General features: G+C 36.2%; 1 protein-coding gene across 50 annotated transcripts in view; it reads left to right on the top strand.

Annotated features, from left to right (window-relative positions):
• The window catches only part of HDAC9 (histone deacetylase 9), a 921,222-nt gene that overhangs the window by 554,020 nt on the left and 348,162 nt on the right, over positions 1–19,040 (top strand). For all 50 annotated transcript variants that reach the window (XR_012432611.1, XM_045387612.3, XM_065542223.1 and 47 more), the window contains 3 exons: positions 7,819–7,941; positions 10,952–11,165; positions 11,634–11,851. Coding sequence is in view for 49 of the 50 variants with exons in the window: in XM_045387612.3 (XP_045243547.1) it covers positions 7,819–7,941; positions 10,952–11,165; positions 11,634–11,851 (555 nt within the window). In the remaining variant the exon portion in view is untranslated. The remainder of the gene's footprint in view (positions 1–7,818; positions 7,942–10,951; positions 11,166–11,633; positions 11,852–19,040) is intronic.

Raw genomic sequence — 19,040 nt, 5'->3', positions numbered from 1 at the left:
AACAACTTGTTTACAATTTTTTTTTTCAAAAAACTTTAGATTGTCATTATCTCTCAGTATGAAGAATGTAATTCTTAGTAATTACAAAAACACCAAAGGATCTGGGTTCTAATCAGTCCCTGAATGGATTTTGTGCCATTGAAAAATGAAAACAACACACTAGACTACATTCAGCAGCATGTTTGGTTCCGAGAAATGCATTGTCATTGCAGTGTTTCAGAAGACCACTTACAACAAGGGAGCATTTTACTAGGTTCAGAAACGGTAATACAGTACTTTGTTTGATAATACGTCATAATAGTATATTTTTAAGAGGCAAGAGAGTGATGAACACAAAATTTAGCATGATGATTACCTTTCAGAAAGGAAGAAGGGGGAAAACATGATTTGATAGTTACCAAACAAGATACATATATTCCTTCATTGTAAATACATATATATGTCCATATAGTATTTAGTACAACATATTGGAACAACCAAGAAGTATACATTGTTAAAGAATTTAAATACAAGATTTTGCTTATACTGTTTTAATTTGTTTTATATTTCTAAAGCCATAACTTGCCACAAATCATCTGTTTAGGTACCCTAGGTTTTCAACTAATTGTTGAACGTATTCTCTCACTGCAAACCTTTCCTTTCAGCCCCACCATTAAAAAAAGAAAAACAAAACAAAACAGAAGGAAATGTGATTTAATGGAGTTTAAAAGGGTAGAGGTATTTCTTCAGGTCAGTGACAGGACATTCACCTCCAAATCTGGAAAGACGAGTTCAAAAGCAAGCAGTGACTTACCTCATAATGAATTAATTGTGTGCCTGAACTATGATCCAAAAGGCCAGGTGGGCAGACCTTTATGCACTGATGAGTAGCCTCTCTGTGGCCCAGAACAAAAAATGCAACCCTGATGGCTAACATGTGGTTTTCTGCTGTATTGCATTTACAGAGATCTATAGTGTAATTCATTCTCGATAGGTGAGGAGACAGCGGAATTTAGACTGAGACTGTCAGCAAGTTAATATCGTAGCTTTTTAGCACTAAATGTTTCCACCCAAACTGGAGAAAAGAGAAAAAAAATTTCTCAGCCATACTTGAGTAACCATCATTTAGAATTTAGGATGATTTTTACAGATGTCTCCTAAGATTAATAGTAGTACGGGACTTCATAGCAACAAATATTTTGGGGGCATGAATTATTTGCATAATATATTGCACTCTAAAAAAATGGTTGCATACTTTACCGTTTACAAAATAGGTTTATTCTACTATTTTGGCTTAAGGAACACTGGTGAGTTTTCCTATTAAAATAGTGTATATTTGAATGAAGTCTTTATTTCATGGCCTGTAAGTAGAAAAGCATGTCACCTAATTGTTTCAGAGCCCATGTAAATGAATGGGATTCTATCCCATTGTGCTGCTTCAGAAGTAGGAAAGTCCGGCTGTATCTAAAGATCTTGAGCCCTAGATGAAAAAAAAATTTTCTATCTTGTAATTCACATGTCCTGCCTAATTTAGATAAAGGGTAGACAGAAGTAGGAGGAGAATTTACTCATAAATTGAGGTTCAGAGAATAGCACATTGTAGTGGAATGTATAGGTGTTCCATTCAGAAGACTCGGCCTGAACCTGGCTCCAAAACCAGCTACCTTATCGTCAATGGTCAAGCGACTTCCCCTGACCCTCAGATTCCTGATCTAGGAGAAGGGAGTACCGTAATACCTACACTAGCAGCTTTGTTCTAAGGAATCAGTGTTTGGAAGGCAGGTGGTAAATTATGAAGTTCGGAACAAGTTCACTTTTTGTTGTTATTATCAACGCTGACTCCTGGTAGGGAAAACTCATTAGCATGTTTGTCTTCAAGCCAGCAGCTCTCATGTGAGAGTGAGTCTCCATCTGCTCTGACCACTTCTGTTCCATTTCTTCTATTTCCTACATATGCTCAGTCCCAGAACTCAGATTGTTGGAGCTACTTGCTTTACTCATTTGTAAACTTGGTTGGGGAGCTGAAACCTCAAGGGTTTCTATTTCCAACTCCAGTCAAAGATGTCTTTACCTATCTAGTTACTTTATTGTTAATACTGTGGGCCTGTGGGTTCAAATATGTTTCCATGGATATCAACACTATTACTTTAGATTCAGTAGATTTATTTGATAGCTATTTTAACGGTAGCCAAGCTGCTGGTTTATTTCTAGTTGAACATTAGTGGCTGTCTCTGCTATGCTATTTTTTAAAATAAACTTTCCAGCAGATACAAATGCTTTTAAAAAAGGATTCTAATAATAAGGTTAAGTGTTCTAAAATCATCTGTAATGTCACTTGTTTTGCCCCAATCTCACATGACTCATCTGCCTGTTGTTTCATAATAGTTGTTGTGACATTTGCTGTAAATGTTATGCTCCCTTCTGAGTGGGTGTAGAGCTGTGGTTTTAGATAGCAGCAAATAAAACACGTTCCCCCCACCCCCGACTCAGGGAAAGGAGGTTGCTATGACAAAATAATCATTTACTAGGAATAACATGAGTCAATATTTTAAAGCAAGATCTTTAACAAAACATCAGTGCCTTTCAAATGCTAAGCAAACTCTGTCAAATGATTTTTCTTTTTTTTTTGTTTTTTTGTTTTTTGGTCTCACAATATGTCTCACCATTTTATAGTAACACCTTCTTGGGTGTCCAGTAAAATGGAAACTTGAGAGATTCTACTGCTTGAACAATTTTTTTTAACTACATGGAGATTTTAATTTTCTATGAGCTATCTGAAAGAATAGTAGAAAATAAACACAATCTCTAAAAATCCCATGAAAACCATAGGCAAATGTTAAATGATTAAGAGGCTTTTCTTTTTTAAAACGTGGCTATATTCTTTTTAGATAACCTGGATTCAGGGACTTGGGACCTTGTAAAGCCAAAGCTGGTTGACACTCACAGGCATGTCTTCCTGTATGCCATTCCAATAGACTCACATGTTACCTGATAGAGCTGGGCAGAGGTGCTTCAGTCTCAGGCTGAAGGTTCTGAAGTCTGGGGAAGCTGGGTGCTGCCCAGGGTTACAAGCCATGAGTGGGAGAGCTCAAGTATAAGAGACTTAGACCAGACTTCGTTTCACAAGTCCAGGCTGCTCCTCACCAAAATTCTGTGTGTATATATATATTTTTTCTTTTTCTGATTCTCATGCATATTGTACATAATTTGGAACATACAGTAAACTGAAAATTCTATATCCACATTTTCTGAGCTTTTTAAAATGTGAGTGATTATTGGCCGGGCATGGGGGCTCACACCTATAATCTCAGCACTTTGGGAGGCTGAGGTAGGAGGATAACTTGAGGCCTGAAGTTTAAAGACCAGCCTGGGTAACATAGAAAGACCCTGTCTCTACAGGGGAAAAAAAAAAAAGAAAGAAAAAAACCCCACAAACCTAACAAATATTAGCTGGGAGTTTGAGCCTAAGAGTTTGAAGTTACAGTGGGCCTTGATCACACCACTGCACTCCAGCCTGAGCAACAGAGCAAGATCCTGTCAAAAAAAAAAAAAAAAAAGGAGAAGTAAGTAATTATTTACATAACTAGTATTACTAGCATTCTGTCAAGGGCTATCATTGACTTTTTTGTCTTCTTAAGATTAAGAAAAGTATTTGTTTATCTTCCTCTCTTTCCCTTCCTCCTTTTTTCTCTGCTTCCCTCCCTCCTTCCTTGGTTCTTTCTCTCCATCTCCTTTCCCCTCTTTCATTTTCCTTGCTCCCGTAGGCATCATTCTCTCCTGTGTTCTTGTTTATACAAATTTTTACACTATATATTTTTTTTACTTTGCATCCATGGGTTTTCATGGGATATAAATGGCACAATGTTATCCGTATCATTCCATTTTCTTGCTTTTATCACTAAGCATGTGTTTTTAGATCCAGACACTGTGTCTTTATGGATGCAGAAATCTAATGGTATGCTTTCAATCACCATAAAAATCCATGATGGGTGCTGCCACATACTGATTCCTGAGGTAGATGTCCTGGTGCCCTTCAATATATACCATGTCCTATCATCCTACAACTTAATGAGAGAATTTCTCGAAGTTAGAATTCCCAGCAGAGCCATCACTGGGTCATATGGTATACAGTATAATTATTTTGGTTTATAGTTCAACTGAATTGCTATACCAGACTACTGTCCCACCAGGAATACATGAGAGTTTTTACCTTTCTAAATCCCTGTAACATTTGACATTGTCTATTTTTCTAATTTTAGCCAGTGTCCCTTTTGGAAGAGATTCTGAGTCTTTTAATTTAAGTCAGTGGCTTAATTTCAATTCCACATAAATAGTTCTATTGAGAGACATAATGTTTCAGTCTATGTGTTTTGTATTCATTTGAACTACAAATATTATCTATGAGATGCCCCTCCTATTGACATAACAGGAGAGAAATTAAATAAGATTTTGAAAAGCCTTAGTAAAATGTGAGTAGGCCACCCCTACCCCAGCATTTGGCCCATTTCACATCTCATGTCCTAACATAATGCTCCTTCCTCTAATTACAGTAATTATCACAAGTCAAAGAGTTAGTTCTTTACTTTTATGTGCAGCTAACTACTACAAGAATTGGTGTTTTATAGGACATCTTGTACGCCTAGCACCCAGCACCATTAATCTAACACAAAGAAGTTACTCATTAATTGTTTTGTGAAGGTTAAACAATAGCCATTCATACATTTACTATTTTCATTTTATCTAACCACAATAAAAAATTTTGGTTCTGAAAAATTTTCAGATTAAAACCGTCATTCCCATGTTCTAAATGGCGAAGTACTGGCATCATAGCAAAGCACTGATTTAAGGGCTGGGCCAGATTCAAAACTGCTTCTTGGAAAAATCCTGGCTTTGCCTGAAAACACTTGTGAGCTCACCGCAATGCTAAGGTGGGATGGTCTTCCTGCCTTGCAAGAATGCTGGTCAGGATCTTTCATTGTGTCAGGTGAATGGTACTCCTCCCAATCTGTTAGTCTGACTTTCAAGTGTGTCTGTACTCAGTTAGCAGTGTAGACTATGGCTCCAGGTCTTATTAAGAGATAAACGTGGAACAGATAGACTGCTCCGATCAAAAAGCATAGTTGAGGAAAGCTATATTTAAAGAAAATAATTCGAGGGAAATTGTTTTTCAATTCTCTGAAGTAATTCTAGACCTTGAAAGTCTACATAGATGCTGTGCCTGTTTCCTTATCTGTAATCCAAGGAGATAAGCTAAGCAATGTCCGGGTCCCTAAAGTTTCTATGAGACGACATACTGGTTAAGAGTCTTTGGGAAGAACCAACTATGCCTAACAGATGTGGGGGACACAGAATCGTCCTTACTTCATCAAGAATTGTCTCCATGACTTGAACATCCTGACATTTATAAAGTCGCTGGAGCTTTCTTCTTGTGCCCAACCCCGGACTCCCAGTTGCACTCTTTTATTCCTGCCATGAGCCTCAGAGCCTGAGTTTGCTCCTCTTCTCCTCCAAAGCTACCAGCATTCTCCCTACTTTTCTCTGGTTCCCCTGTCTTCCGGCAGTGGCTGCAGAGTCGTACTCCCTGTAGCAGCAGCTGTCAACAAATCTCATAGTCTTGGTCAGTTTAAAGGTTTTGTTGCTGGTCCCACATGGAAGCAAAATTGGGGAAATGACTCAGTTTCCTCATTGACAGCATGAGCATAATGGTAGCTTGAGAGTGCCTGTGAAGAACAGGTTAACCTACAAAATTTCTGGCCCAGGGCACCATGGTAGGTGCGGAATATCAGTACACTGCCAGAGGAAATGGAGCCACTCAAGTTTTATAGGAAACTACAAAGATCTGCAATCCCAGAGTAAGACTGTCCCCACATCTCTTCACTTTAGTCAAAGCCAGTGTGAGGAGCCAGTGTGTTGCTGCCATTATTACGTCTGAGAAGATATCTATTTCTCATTTTAGTTTAATTCTGGTTCCTGTGATGAGGTGGGAGGATATCACAGAAATTCTCTCTGGGAAACAACGAAAAAACTCTTTTGTGAGGTCCATGGTATTTTTTGTGCCATTCTCTCAGTCCATGTCAAATCCCTTAGTCCGTATCTCAGTGCTGTGAGAAGCAGATACAACCTTGAATGAATATTATGCACTATTTAAAATGCATATTTTTCCACACTTATTTTCTCTCCAATGAATACAGATAAGTGAATAACATATCCTTTTATTTTAAATCACTATTTACTGCCAATAAGCTAGTTAAAATATTTTTGCTTCCTTATATGTTCCTTTTGTTCTTGTTCAGGTATGTATTCTATACTTAAAATTTTCATGAAAAGCTTATTATTTATATGAGTAAAAGAGTAGCTTGCCTTTTTGTTTATAGCAAGTATGCAACTCTGTCTGATAGCTCATAAAATAAAATTGCAGTCTCACACATTGTAATTTTAAAATCTTTCCCAATAATCTTTATGCTATGTCACTTAGACATCTAATTTTTTAAAGGGCTACATATAAAGTCAATGTAATGTTATTGCTATCAACATACCTCTTGATTTTCATGCACAAATATCTGACATGTTCCTTTGAGAAGTAACAAAATCTGAACTAGCTTTGAGTTCCAAGTTGCAATGAGAAAACTCCACATTTAACCCTGTGCTCTTATTATGTTAAGACTAGGACTCATCTCCAAACAAACGTATGATTGAGATGATGTTTTGGAATAACATCCTGTGTTTTGGTGGTGCATCACTCTTCAGTGACATTCTGAGGTTGCATTGTATTAGCACATGATATTTTCCCCAGTTAATTGATATCCCAGGTTTGTCCAGGGGAAAATCTACAGCTCCCCCAAACATGCTTGACAAGTTATTATATTTACTTTAGTCAAAGCCCGTGTGTGCAATATCCCTCTTGGAGGTGGTCTATTATTGGAGTCCCATATGCTTTTTGTTTGGGAAGAAAGCAGTCACTGTGTCATACTGTTACATGGAGTATTCTTTTTCAGGGATGTTGTTCCCTTGGGGACCATATCAGGCCAGAGTTCCTTGGTCTAATAAGACCTTTGTAACTCTTATTGTATAAAACTTCTGGGAGGGAAGCAAGAGTTAAACAGAAAATGTAATTCAAGCAACCATATTAGGCCACATGTGGGAAAACATGACTCTTAGTAATGGATTAAAAAAGGTATTTGTTGTAAAAAGCACAGTGATGCCAAAACATTCAGGGTATTTCAGTGTAAATGAAGGCTATTGTGGCATAGGACTCGTAACATTTTAACATTTACTTTAGTTTCTGAATATGAATGATCTAAAAATACACCACACAGAATTGTCTATTCATAAATGTTTATAGTAAAAAAGATGTGATTACTATGGAAGACCTATATGGTGATATTTCATCTAAGATTTTTCTTGGGTCAGTTTTCCCATCAATAAAATGACATTAAATGAAGAATCAGATGAAGATAATGACTGTTGGCATTATATACATATTTTTTTTCACTGAGTAATACAAAAGAAGTAGACATACTAATCAGAATTATGCAATTTTATCATTGTACTTTATCAGCAGATGACAAACATGCTGACCGTATTTTGTATAGCCAGAATTTTATAAATGAATTTGCAAAAAATGAACATAGATGCCTTTTATTCAGATTTGATAACGATGTCTTAGGAAGAAATTTTTTATTTAAATTTTACATTATAACTTTTGGATACAGAAGTCATGAAATAAATACTTAAAATCTTTTCTTAATTATGGTAAGGCCCATTTTCTGAAATGAGAACATTTTACAGTAAAATTTGTGATACTGTGGTATTTTGAGACTCTCCTCTTTTTTTTAACAGCAAATGGTTTCACAGCAACGCATTCTAATTCACGAAGATTCCATGAACCTGCTAAGTCTTTATACCTCTCCTTCTTTGCCCAACATTACCTTGGGGCTTCCCGCAGTGCCATCCCAGCTCAATGTAAGTCATTGCACAGCATCAGCCTAAATCAACCCAAGCAGTATCTCTTCATAGGGGAACTCTCTTTCATGTTTTATATATTTAGACTTTAGAAAAACTTGACAGAGCCAGCATCTCCTTCACTGTTTGCTATTTGCTGTGTTGTTCAAAGACATTCAGTCTAATTTCAAATCAGAATTATCCTGGTTTCACATAATCATATGTAAAAATAATAACTAACATTTGTATAATGGTTTATAGCTTTTAAAAAAGCACTTTCCAGATATATTATTTTAATAGCTCCACACAGCCATCCTGTGAAACAGAGATTACAGCCCACGTTTTTACAGAAGGAGAAGCTGAGACTTGGAGAGTTTCAAAGCACAAGAGCACAGAGCCAGTAAGTGGCAGACCTGGAACACAAGCCAGGGCAGTGCTGAGAGGTACAGCTTCGAAAGCACAGTAGCATATGTTTATAGAATTTATTTTGTGAATGACTTTATTTTGGGAATTTAAGTTACTGACTCTCTGGTACTGACGAATATGTATCTGGAAAACCTGTAAGAAAAATATTAAACTATTCCCAGAAGATTCAAAGTGAATCAATTAGTTTAAAAGTCCTGACAACTGAAATAGGTTCTTTCGGGAAGAAAGCAGTCACTGTATCATAGTGTTACATGGAGGCCTAGAAGTCATTCCTTGTCCTGGCCTCTGCCTTAAAATTTCCTAGTACTCAGCAGAGAAGATGGAATACTAGAGATCTCTTTGCCAAAGCAGTGCTAAACTTGAAATGTTATTGTCATACTAGCAGAAGATGGCAATAATTATTCTATGCATATTCCCTAAAACCGTATCAGTTTTAGTTGTAAAAAATGTGTGGGCCTTATCCAGAATAATTCATCTCTGAAATGTTAATTAAATTGTATGCATACAGGGGTCATATGATACATTAGGTTTAGAGAAAAATTTATTCCAACTCTCATCACCAATTTGGCCAATCCTTACCTTCAAGTCTTCCACTGAGTAGAATGTGTCAAGTTCATGTGTATGTTCAATACATAGTTTCAATACTTATTTTAAAATCAATCTAAGAGATATCTTATTATCTCTGGTATTGTCAATAGACTATAATGTCATTTTATGTGGTACTGTGTTCTTCTTATACCAATGAGGAAAAAACAAAATTTGGATGTCGTCCTATATCTGGGGATTATAAAAGAAAGCATTGAAAATACTGAATTCAGCTATGCTCTTAAAATTCCACATGAAACATTTGTAAATGAAATGAAAAACAAAAAAGGAATTAGGAATGAAACTAAAAATAAATATTCACAGATAATATTTTATAGTTATCACTAATTAAAAATTATTTTTCCTTCTGTTTCTATTTCCTATCTTTTCTAACGATAAGTAAATATAAACCCAAAAACTTCTTATGACACATGAATAGGCATTTTATTTTTACTTATTTTTGTATGTTCTAAGCCACTCCTCTCAATAACTCACACATGTACCACTTTTAATGTGGTCAAGGAAAATTTTTTCCCAAAGGACCAAGTACTAAAGCCAGACCATTTAATCTTTCAAAGGTAATACGATTTGGTACCATTGGATGAAGAAACCAATGTGGTTTGGATTAAAGTTTCATTTTTCTTTGCTTCCATTTTGGTGTGGATGAGGCCATCACAATTAATTTTTCAAGTTTAGCATTGCTTTGCCAACGGGATCTCTAGTATTCCATTTCTCCACTGAATACTGGGAAATTTTAAGGAAAAGAGGCCAGGACAAGGAATCACTTCTAGATTAAACATTGCATTGACTTGCTGTGTGACTCAGACAAACCACTTACCTCTTTGTCCTTCAATTTCTCCATCGCTGAAAATTGCTTCGCCTCCCTGGTGCACAGCAATTTTGAAAGATGAAACTTGAGTTTTGAAAAGAAACATGCCACATAATTTTGAGGTATTAGAGTCCTGCTTTTGTAATAGCAAAATGACCACCATTCATTAAATCATTTGAATAGGATAATTCATTATTGCTATTGATGATATAATTATTATTGCCTTATTACTGTGTTATCATACATTTCAAGTTCTTAATAGCATTTTTATTTGATATCTTATTTCACTTGTAGTTTATTATACAAAATATCTGGAATGTCATTTTCAATATTTAGAGATTTGGGGATCTGTTATGAATTAATATAAACTGTTTAAATCAAATTTCTGCATATTTTTACCTCCTTTCATTGGGTTATTTTAAGAATTTAATTTTAAAAATTAAACATTGGACACTTACAGCTCTGTGAAATTATTAGAAGCCATGTAGAGAAAGGGTAAATTGTTCCTTTTGCTTGCAACTCCAAAATTACAGTCCATCTTATCTCCAGCTTCTTAATCCCCATGATATAGTCTTTGAATAAATTTTACCTTTCCAGTATGCCTTTAACTTAAACAGTGTATAAAATATTTTAGAAATGTACTTTCCACTTATTAAGCCTGAAATAAGCATTTTTTTGTTTTTTTTATTGACACATAAAAGGTACATAATTTGTGGTTTACAACATAATGATTTGATATATGTATACATTGTAGAGTGACTTAAGCTAATTAACATATGCATTGTCTCACATACTTATTTTTCATGGTGAGAACACTGAAAATCTATTCTCTCAGAAATGTTCACGTGTACAATATATTGTTATTAACTGTAGTCATCATGTACAATAGATCTCTTGAATTTATTCTTTCCACCTAAAATTGTGTACGTAGCATCACTTCTGATTTTAATTTAAAAAACTTTTTATGTTCAATACAATGACAATATTAAATCGTCTTCAGTGCTCCAACCCTATTTTTATTTCTTCTTTATTGAGTTAGTTGAAAAGGTCCATTTTCCCGGCTCAGCCATTGGGTAAGATGGGGCTTTTGTTTTGGGAAGCTACGGCATAGGAAACTTGTCTAATGATGTAGAGACCCAGTGACCCACATGGATGAAAGAGGATTAACATCTTTGTTATTTCTCAACACAGGCTTCGAATTCACTCAAAGAAAAGCAGAAGTGTGAGACGCAGACGCTTAGGCAAGGTGTTCCTCTGCCTGGGCAGTACGGGGGCAGCATCCCTGCGTCTTCCAGCCACCCTCATGTTACTTTAGAGGGAAAGCCGCCCAACAGCAGCCACCAGGCTCTCCTGCAGCATCTATTATTGAAAGAACAAATGCGACAGCAAAAGCTTCTTGTAGCTGGTAATTCATTATGGCACCTTTTGCGGATCATTTTAGGATTTTATTTTATTAGTGATCCAGGATAATGTCTCTTTTACTTAAGACCCTGATAGAGATCCACAGTGCTATACAAAAGTCTCCCTGATACCTGGTACTGTGGGAAAGGCTATCACCTCTATTTATTCCTTCAGATCCAACTGGGGTAGGAGGACTCACCTCATTTAACCTTTATTCATACCAGACTAGACTGGTGAGTTGTAAGGTCAGGTGCGTACCTGTCCAATGCCCTGACATTTCTCTCTTCCCACACCTGACCTTTTGACCACACCTTCTGTTGTTTGCCTGGTAGCATGAGTAATTCACTAATTTTCTTATAGTTTATACCATATATCTGTTTTCTTTGGCTTCTTATCTTTTCTTAAAATTGTGCGTGTGTGTGTGTATGTGTGTGTGTGTATACACACATATACATGTATTTTTTTTTTTCAGGTGGCGTTCCCTTACATCCTCAGTCTCCCTTGGCAACAAAAGAGAGAATTTCACCTGGCATTAGAGGTACCCACAAATTGCCCCGTCACAGACCCCTGAACCGAACCCAGTCTGCACCTTTGCCTCAGAGCACTTTGGCTCAGCTGGTCATTCAACAGCAACACCAGCAATTCTTGGAGAAGCAGAAACAATACCAGCAGCAAATCCACATGAACAAAGTAAGCCTCCAAGCCAAGTCAAAATGTTCTAACCGCTGGTTTGGAAATTGGGGATCTCTTCACTGATATGGGTATATAAGAGAAATGTTGATGGGAGTCACAGCAAAAAGGATGTGATCATCCTAAGCCTGCTTTCTTGGCTCAAGGACAGCATCACAATATCAGTGTTTTAACCACCATTATGTTCATGAGACATTTGTACAAAATTGAGATGATACATTTGCAAGATCTTTTATGATCAGGTATCTATTTTGGTACACAACCCCATATAGGCCTGTATATGTGGAGCCTCATTTTTTAGTGTTGCAGAAAAGATTTGAGGCAGACTTGAATGTGGTGCATTGACATGTCAAAAAGTTTGTACAGGTGATGGCAGATAGGCCAAGGTTAGCCAGTAAGGCACTTCTCAGCAACTTGTATGCATCTATGTTACATTTATTTTGCATATGCCCCACTTCATTCCAATAAGCGTTTGGAGTAGTTTCTCAGAAACTTGTGATCATTTCTTCCTGGAAGTCTTAACGTTGCTAAAATGGACAGCGGATGTCTGTACCATACCACATCCTTAGGAGCTCTCCTGCTGAGGCAACTACAAAGAAACAGTGATTGCAGCATAATATCAGACAGGCCAGTAAAGGATTTTCTATGAATTTGTAAGCAAAATGATATTAAAGAACCTGGTCTGGACAGTTTTTCCACTACTCTTTGCTGTGGTAGGCTTAAAAAAGCACCATCTTCTCATTCCTGGAAAATTCCTGGAAAATATTAAGGTCCTGAGTATTAAGATTCTATTCCCTTGCCTTTGTGCTGTATCATCTACAAGTATGTTACAGAGGCATGAGAGGCATTATATTGCAAACTGATAGTTTGTTTACTGATAAATGGATAGCTAAAACCTGGCTTAGTAATAACTTTGTTGTACCATGATATAAGAAACAAACAAAACAAAACAAAATCAACTCTCATGGGCAGACGCCTAATCATCTTTATAATGGCAGTAGGGAAGAGGGATCTTCATCACGTGCTGGTTTTATGGCAAGTGTTGCTGGAGTTTTTCTCTTCTTTTGGCCTCCCTGGTAACAAGGGCAGAGCCATGAAGGAAGCATGGATTGGATACCATGCTTCTGAACAGAAATTTTTCCAGCCTAGCCCTTTGCTACTCTCAAAGTAGCAAAAGTATGTGTGGGATTGGGGTGCTAGAGATGGGGTGGCTGGCAGGGGCAACTCTCTCTCTAACCTTTTACGATACATTGCAGATCCTTTATGTGTCATTAGATAATGCCTACTTTATTGCTGTAGCACTTCTCTAAATTTAGCAAATTATTTCATATCAAATTATTTTATATCAAATCAGTATCATCAGGAGAGAGTCAATTTCCTTCTCTGACTAATGGCATAATACTCATTGACTTGTATGTGACTCTGCTTATGTTTTCTATATTATGGTAGAGTTAGGTTTGTTTATTTGTTTTGTGGCCTTTCGGCACAACTTAAAATCATTAGGTATTCTTGAAAAATTGTCCACTGTTTAGGGCAAGAAATGTATGTGGGAGGGAAGATTAGGGATCTTATTTTTTGCCTTATAGTGTTTCGATCTGGAATTAGGTTTGTTTATAAAACCAGTATTAGATAGTAGATGGGCTTTTCTGCCATGCTTAGTTCTATTTCCTAGAAACACATGGATGTACATGTTCTACTATGGTAAAGTAGGTAGATTACTCCATTTGAAATTGTGATCTACAAATGGTTTCTATGAATACCTTTAAGAATATTTTGGAATACAGTTTTTTATTAACTAATTGCCACCGTTTCAGATTCAGATGGTATGCTAATATCAGAATCTTTCCTTTTCAGTATCAAACTCGAGATTTTGACAGGCGGATGCCAACCTCAGTCACACTGGATAAAACTCAGATGAAAAGCAGGCATTTGCATTTTAGCAATGAGAAAAGCAAATCTTATCAGAGACCTTTTCCCATGTGGAGCTGATTCCTTTGAGTCTGTTAAGAATTCTTCCCCAAATTAGAAACAAACCTATACTTTTAGGTACATGTTTGTACAGTGGTTTGATTATTAAATCTTGTCTTAATTAGGCAAAATGAAGAACAGAAAACTTCAAAGTCCAAAGCTGATCTTTATATGTTAACCTCTCTCAGCTTGGGTGTTTAGATGACTCAAGCAGGTCGCCAGTTGGCTTTTCTCCAAGTATGTATTCCATATGTTTAATCAAGTTGGCATATGCACATTGGGTATTCTCCAGATTTTGAAAATATTTTACCTGCCCTCAGTTGTCTAAGGGGACAGAGAGGAAGCTTATTAAAGAAAATATCAAACCCGTGCCTTACTCTGAAATATTCACAATAGAACCCTTAAGAAGTGAATGGCTAGTATTCACCTGCTTCCGTGAGGTGACAAGGATATTTATTTCACATTGGGTCAGATTCATAACTTAGATGCCCAAAGCTAACATGTTTCTGTATAATATATTGCTACATACTTGATTTAACCATTTAGAATGCCCATTAGTAAGAAATCACTACAGAAATTTTGTCACTTTCCCCCATTTCCGTGGATGAACCTTCATGAAACCCATTCAAATTGGAGCGATGGTCCTTACTCTTGAGATACTTATAGCAGGAAATACAGGCACACATGAAGATGTCGACATACAAATGACATATTTAAATATGTCTTCTTCTATTTCCTTTTTATGGTTCTTTTTTGAGGAATTTAGAGAAAAAATGAAGTGGGAACAAGAAAATATAAGTAGGATTATTTCTAAACCTGTATCAGATTAAATATGATGGGCTTCCTGGTATAAAATTTGTAGTAATGTGTTTGAGTTACTAATAATCTTCTGAAGAATTAGAAGCAAAGCTATAATTTTAGGGGCATAGGTGATGCAGTGATTGACTTATTAAATTTGAAAGAGTTTTTCATATCTTGCTATTATTTTAATATGTTTATAAAATATTCATGTTCAGTGTAAATATATATTGTAACTGTTATTAATCATACAAAATAATTTACCTACATCTTGCCTTATACTTTACTGTCATATTTTGGATATTTGTGGGATATTTGTGTGTCGTAAGATTATTTGCCTCTTATAGTTATGGTGTATGTGTTCAAGGGCTTAGCAGAAATATCCCTGGAATGGGCTTTTATAGTATTTATACTGTTATATCTGCCAGTAACTAATGGGGAGAGTCAGAAAGAAGAGTGCTAGGCTGGAGAGGAAACCCTGTCAGAATGATTTGTCTCTGCTCGTAGCTTGAATATTCTATTTTTCACTGAAAGTATTTTAGAAGTTTAATCATAAAAAAATCAGGGCTTACAACATTTGATCTTTTGTTTTCTGAGACATTTACAAATCAGAAATGCATTAAACAATTTCTATTGCTAATATATGGTATTAATATTTTGTGCAATGATGTCATTACACATTCATTTATATCATTTTTCCCAAGTACCGTGGAAGAACCTTTTCAAAAAATTAAGAGTTTCTTTATACCAGCATCAAGAGAAGACTGATGCTTTTGCCAGTACACCTTGTTTTTCTCAGTGGAGGGAAAAAGAGTTTCTAAAGTAGAACTTCCCTCAAATACAAAATAGCAAACAAAAAGTAATAAGGTATTAGTAATTTTCTCCTGAGCCCATTTCAAGTTTAAATATTACCACAGGATTTTTTTCTGGTGAAATAAAACTGTGATTGATTAAAACAGACTATATAACAGTTGTTTAGGAATATTGATGATTTTAAAGAAGTATTCTAAGCATTGCCTAAAAAAATAAAAGGGCAAATCTCTAGTCACTTCACTATTTGAATGATATATAGAAATTTTTCAAAATCTCTTCAGGCATTTTTGTTGTGAGGTAATTTGACATAGATCTCTGCCATGGCCCATCCCCTTGACAACATTATTCTTTATTTCTCTGTTATAGTATTAATAGAATTGCAGTAATTCATGCCTGTTTCTATTTTAACTAGAATATTAATACTTTTTAATGTCTGTTTTTCATATTCATTCCATTACATCCATAAGAGCAGAAATTTTAAGAAAATTTATACTTTGTTTAGTACTTACCTTAATGAATTATTAAACTATGTATGTATGCATTAAACAAATCATTAAATACTGTGTGCAGACACAGTTTTAAGCACTAAGAAAACAGCCTTCGGTGTCCTCATGGAGCTTACAGGTTGTGGAGCAGGGATTGAATTATTCAAATAAACAGTAATACAGGCCGGGCACAGTGGCTCACGCCTATAATCCCAGCACTCTGGGAGGCCGAGGCCGGCAGATAAGCCGAAGTGGGGAGTTCAAGACTAGCCTGACCAACATGGAGAAACCTCATCTCTACTAAAAATACAGAAACTTAGCCAGGTGTGGTGGTGCATGCCTGTAATCCCAGCTACTCGGGAGGCTGAGGCAGGAGAATGGCTTGAACCTGGGAGGCAGAGGTTGCAGTGAGCCGAGATCCTACCATGGCGCTCCAGCCTGGGCCACAAGAGCGAAACTCCATCTCAAAACAAACAAACAAAAACAGTAATACAGTGTGCTAAGTATTAAGAAAGGAGACATGAGAAAGAAAACTGATAACTTTAAGGAAATAAAATGTGAGTTAATTACTTCTCTGGATTATCTTGTTCTTATTATATCTCACTCCCTTTCTTTTTCTTTCTTGCTGGCTCGCTTGTTCTCTTGCTTTCTTCCTTTCTTTCTCTTTCTTTCATATATGCTCTGTGATAAATATCTTGTGCATTCCTATGACTGGCTATCAGCCAACACTTTTTTAAAAACTTACATAAATCGTGAGATGATATCTTATATATGCCAAGGTTCAGTCTAGATATAAGTATTTATTATATATTTATTACTGTGATACTTAGGCATTTTGACATGAGTCCTATTTTATCATAATAAAAATATATCTAAGACAAGACCAGTGAATGTGAGGTCAAGCAGATGTCCTGTGTTGCCCTTATTAAAACAGGTAGATGTTATGTTCTGACAAGCAAGGCATGAATATAATTATGCTCAAATGCTGGATCTGAGCAAATGGAGAGCTTTCATTAGTTTTGGAAGAGAATTTGACTGTTTATTTGAGTAGTATCTGTTTTATTCCTTTTTGACATAATTTTCTAACATGAATGTTATATATTCTCTGAAATCCTCTTGATTTATACCCATTCCCTGTCCCCAGCCATTCATCCACAGTGACCTAAGAGAGTATATCCTTTCATGCTTGTGGTCACATACAAACATAGCATGCGTGCCTGTGTGTGTGTTAATGTGTTGCCTTGTAAAGTGTCCCAGAAGGCAGTTATAATGTAGAACTATTTTGTGCACTATTGAAAAAAGTATATATTTTGAGAAGGAGATTAATTAGAAGAACAATTCTTTACATGTGTGTATATTCCAAAAGTTTACATTTTTAAAAGTTATACTTCATATTCTCAAACAGACACTTTATATTAGCTGTATTCTAATGCAATTCTATCCATGGCTTACTTGTAAGCAAATTAAATGTTAAGTATAATTACACAAGGGCCATTTACCCACTTTTGACTTTTTGCTGCACTGTTTCTTCTAGTGTACCTCTTCCTCCCTTTGTTTTAGGCACTGTGCATCTTCTCAGCACCTTCTCCATAGATACCTTAGGGTAGGGTCATTTAAAAACTATCAGCTCACTTTTATATGGAGGATTTACTATGAGCTGGACTCCATACCAGAATTTTTACGTCTATCGTCCCATCAGCCTTAACAACTCACTCTTTTCATTCAAGAAAATTAATTTTACAGTGTTGAAGTAGATTGAGCAAGGTGGCAGGGCTAGTGCAGAGCTGAAATCCTGACATAGGTTGTATGACACACAAGCCTGTCTTTAACTATTTGTACCTATGATTTCAGTCTTATTTTATCACCAAGCAGGAAACCCGCTTTTCCTAATTTTATTTTTGTCTAAAAGTAGGAAATTCACAATTAAAAACAAGGCAAACAAACATTGGAAAAAATAGGATGATCTTATTTTTCTTTTGCACTGGTTTAGATTTGCCATGATGAAGAAATCCCCTTTCTCAACCCTGCCTCCCAACTTTCCACACATTGCCCTCCTTCCAGTTACTCACTTGGCAGTCTCTGCGGGTGGACCTGACAGTGAGACTTTCCGATATCCTGTTGGATTATCAGGCTTTCCAAACGGTGCAGAGGGAATGCAGGACAGAGCCAACTACGGCCAGGCCACATTTCATTCCTTTGTCGCATGTTGTTACATTGCTATTGTTTTAGATTGGACAAACATCTTCTCACAGCAGTTCTGGGCAAGCCTGAAGCTGGAAGTTACTGACTTCATCAGGTTCAAGTGAAATGCAAATGTTGGCATCTCATCTATGGGTGGTTGGAAAATGCCTTGTTTTATGTTTTGAAAAATGGATGAGTAGAAACTTGAACTGGGCTTTCATTTAGGAAAGTAGGCATTACTGTTGTCAGGTTTAATTTCTCTCCATCCGTTTGACAGCTTGTTTCCATGCAGGGTCTTTTAATCACCAATTTAGGATTACATTTTGCCCATTACATGGATAATATGTCCAAAAACTTTAGCAAGCATTGAAAAGCCGTCTTAATTTTATAATTGTAAAAAGCCTCCTGGATTATTTATGTATCTATAGAGGTTTATAAAAGAAACTTTCACTTTACCCTTAAATCGATGTTATTCTGAGATAATTGGCCCAATATAAATAGATTCTTTTAAATACGTAGTGGGCTCCAAAAAAATTCACTTATACAATACCAGCTTATATCATCACAAGGAATTCATATAGATGTATTTCACTATATAATTACAAGTTGATGGTTTCTAATATACAGAAAGTGGCTTGTTGCTTTATTATTAGATGTGATGAAATCCTGTGTTTGGAAAAGAAACAAAATGACCATTTCAGTGGATTAATGTGCAGCATTCATAAACATTCCCAGTGCTGCTTTCATAACTTGGAGACCAAGGGAAGGGACCTAGACCTTTCCTTTTCACTCTACACTGTTAATCTAGTCAGAGACGCTTTTATTGAATGAGGAAAACAATAGTTGGACATGACTATGAGGTAAGAAAACGGGGAAGAAAAGTATCTGGGGAATTAAACCACGTGAGTTGTTTGACTGATGTTGATTCCAGGCAGTTCAAAGAG

This window comes from Macaca fascicularis, chromosome 3, assembly GCF_037993035.2.
Source record: "Macaca fascicularis isolate 582-1 chromosome 3, T2T-MFA8v1.1".
Classification (NCBI taxonomy): domain Eukaryota; kingdom Metazoa; phylum Chordata; class Mammalia; order Primates; family Cercopithecidae; genus Macaca; species Macaca fascicularis.
The sequence above is the reverse complement of the archived record's forward strand: the minus strand, read 5'-3'. Positions and strand labels throughout refer to the sequence as shown.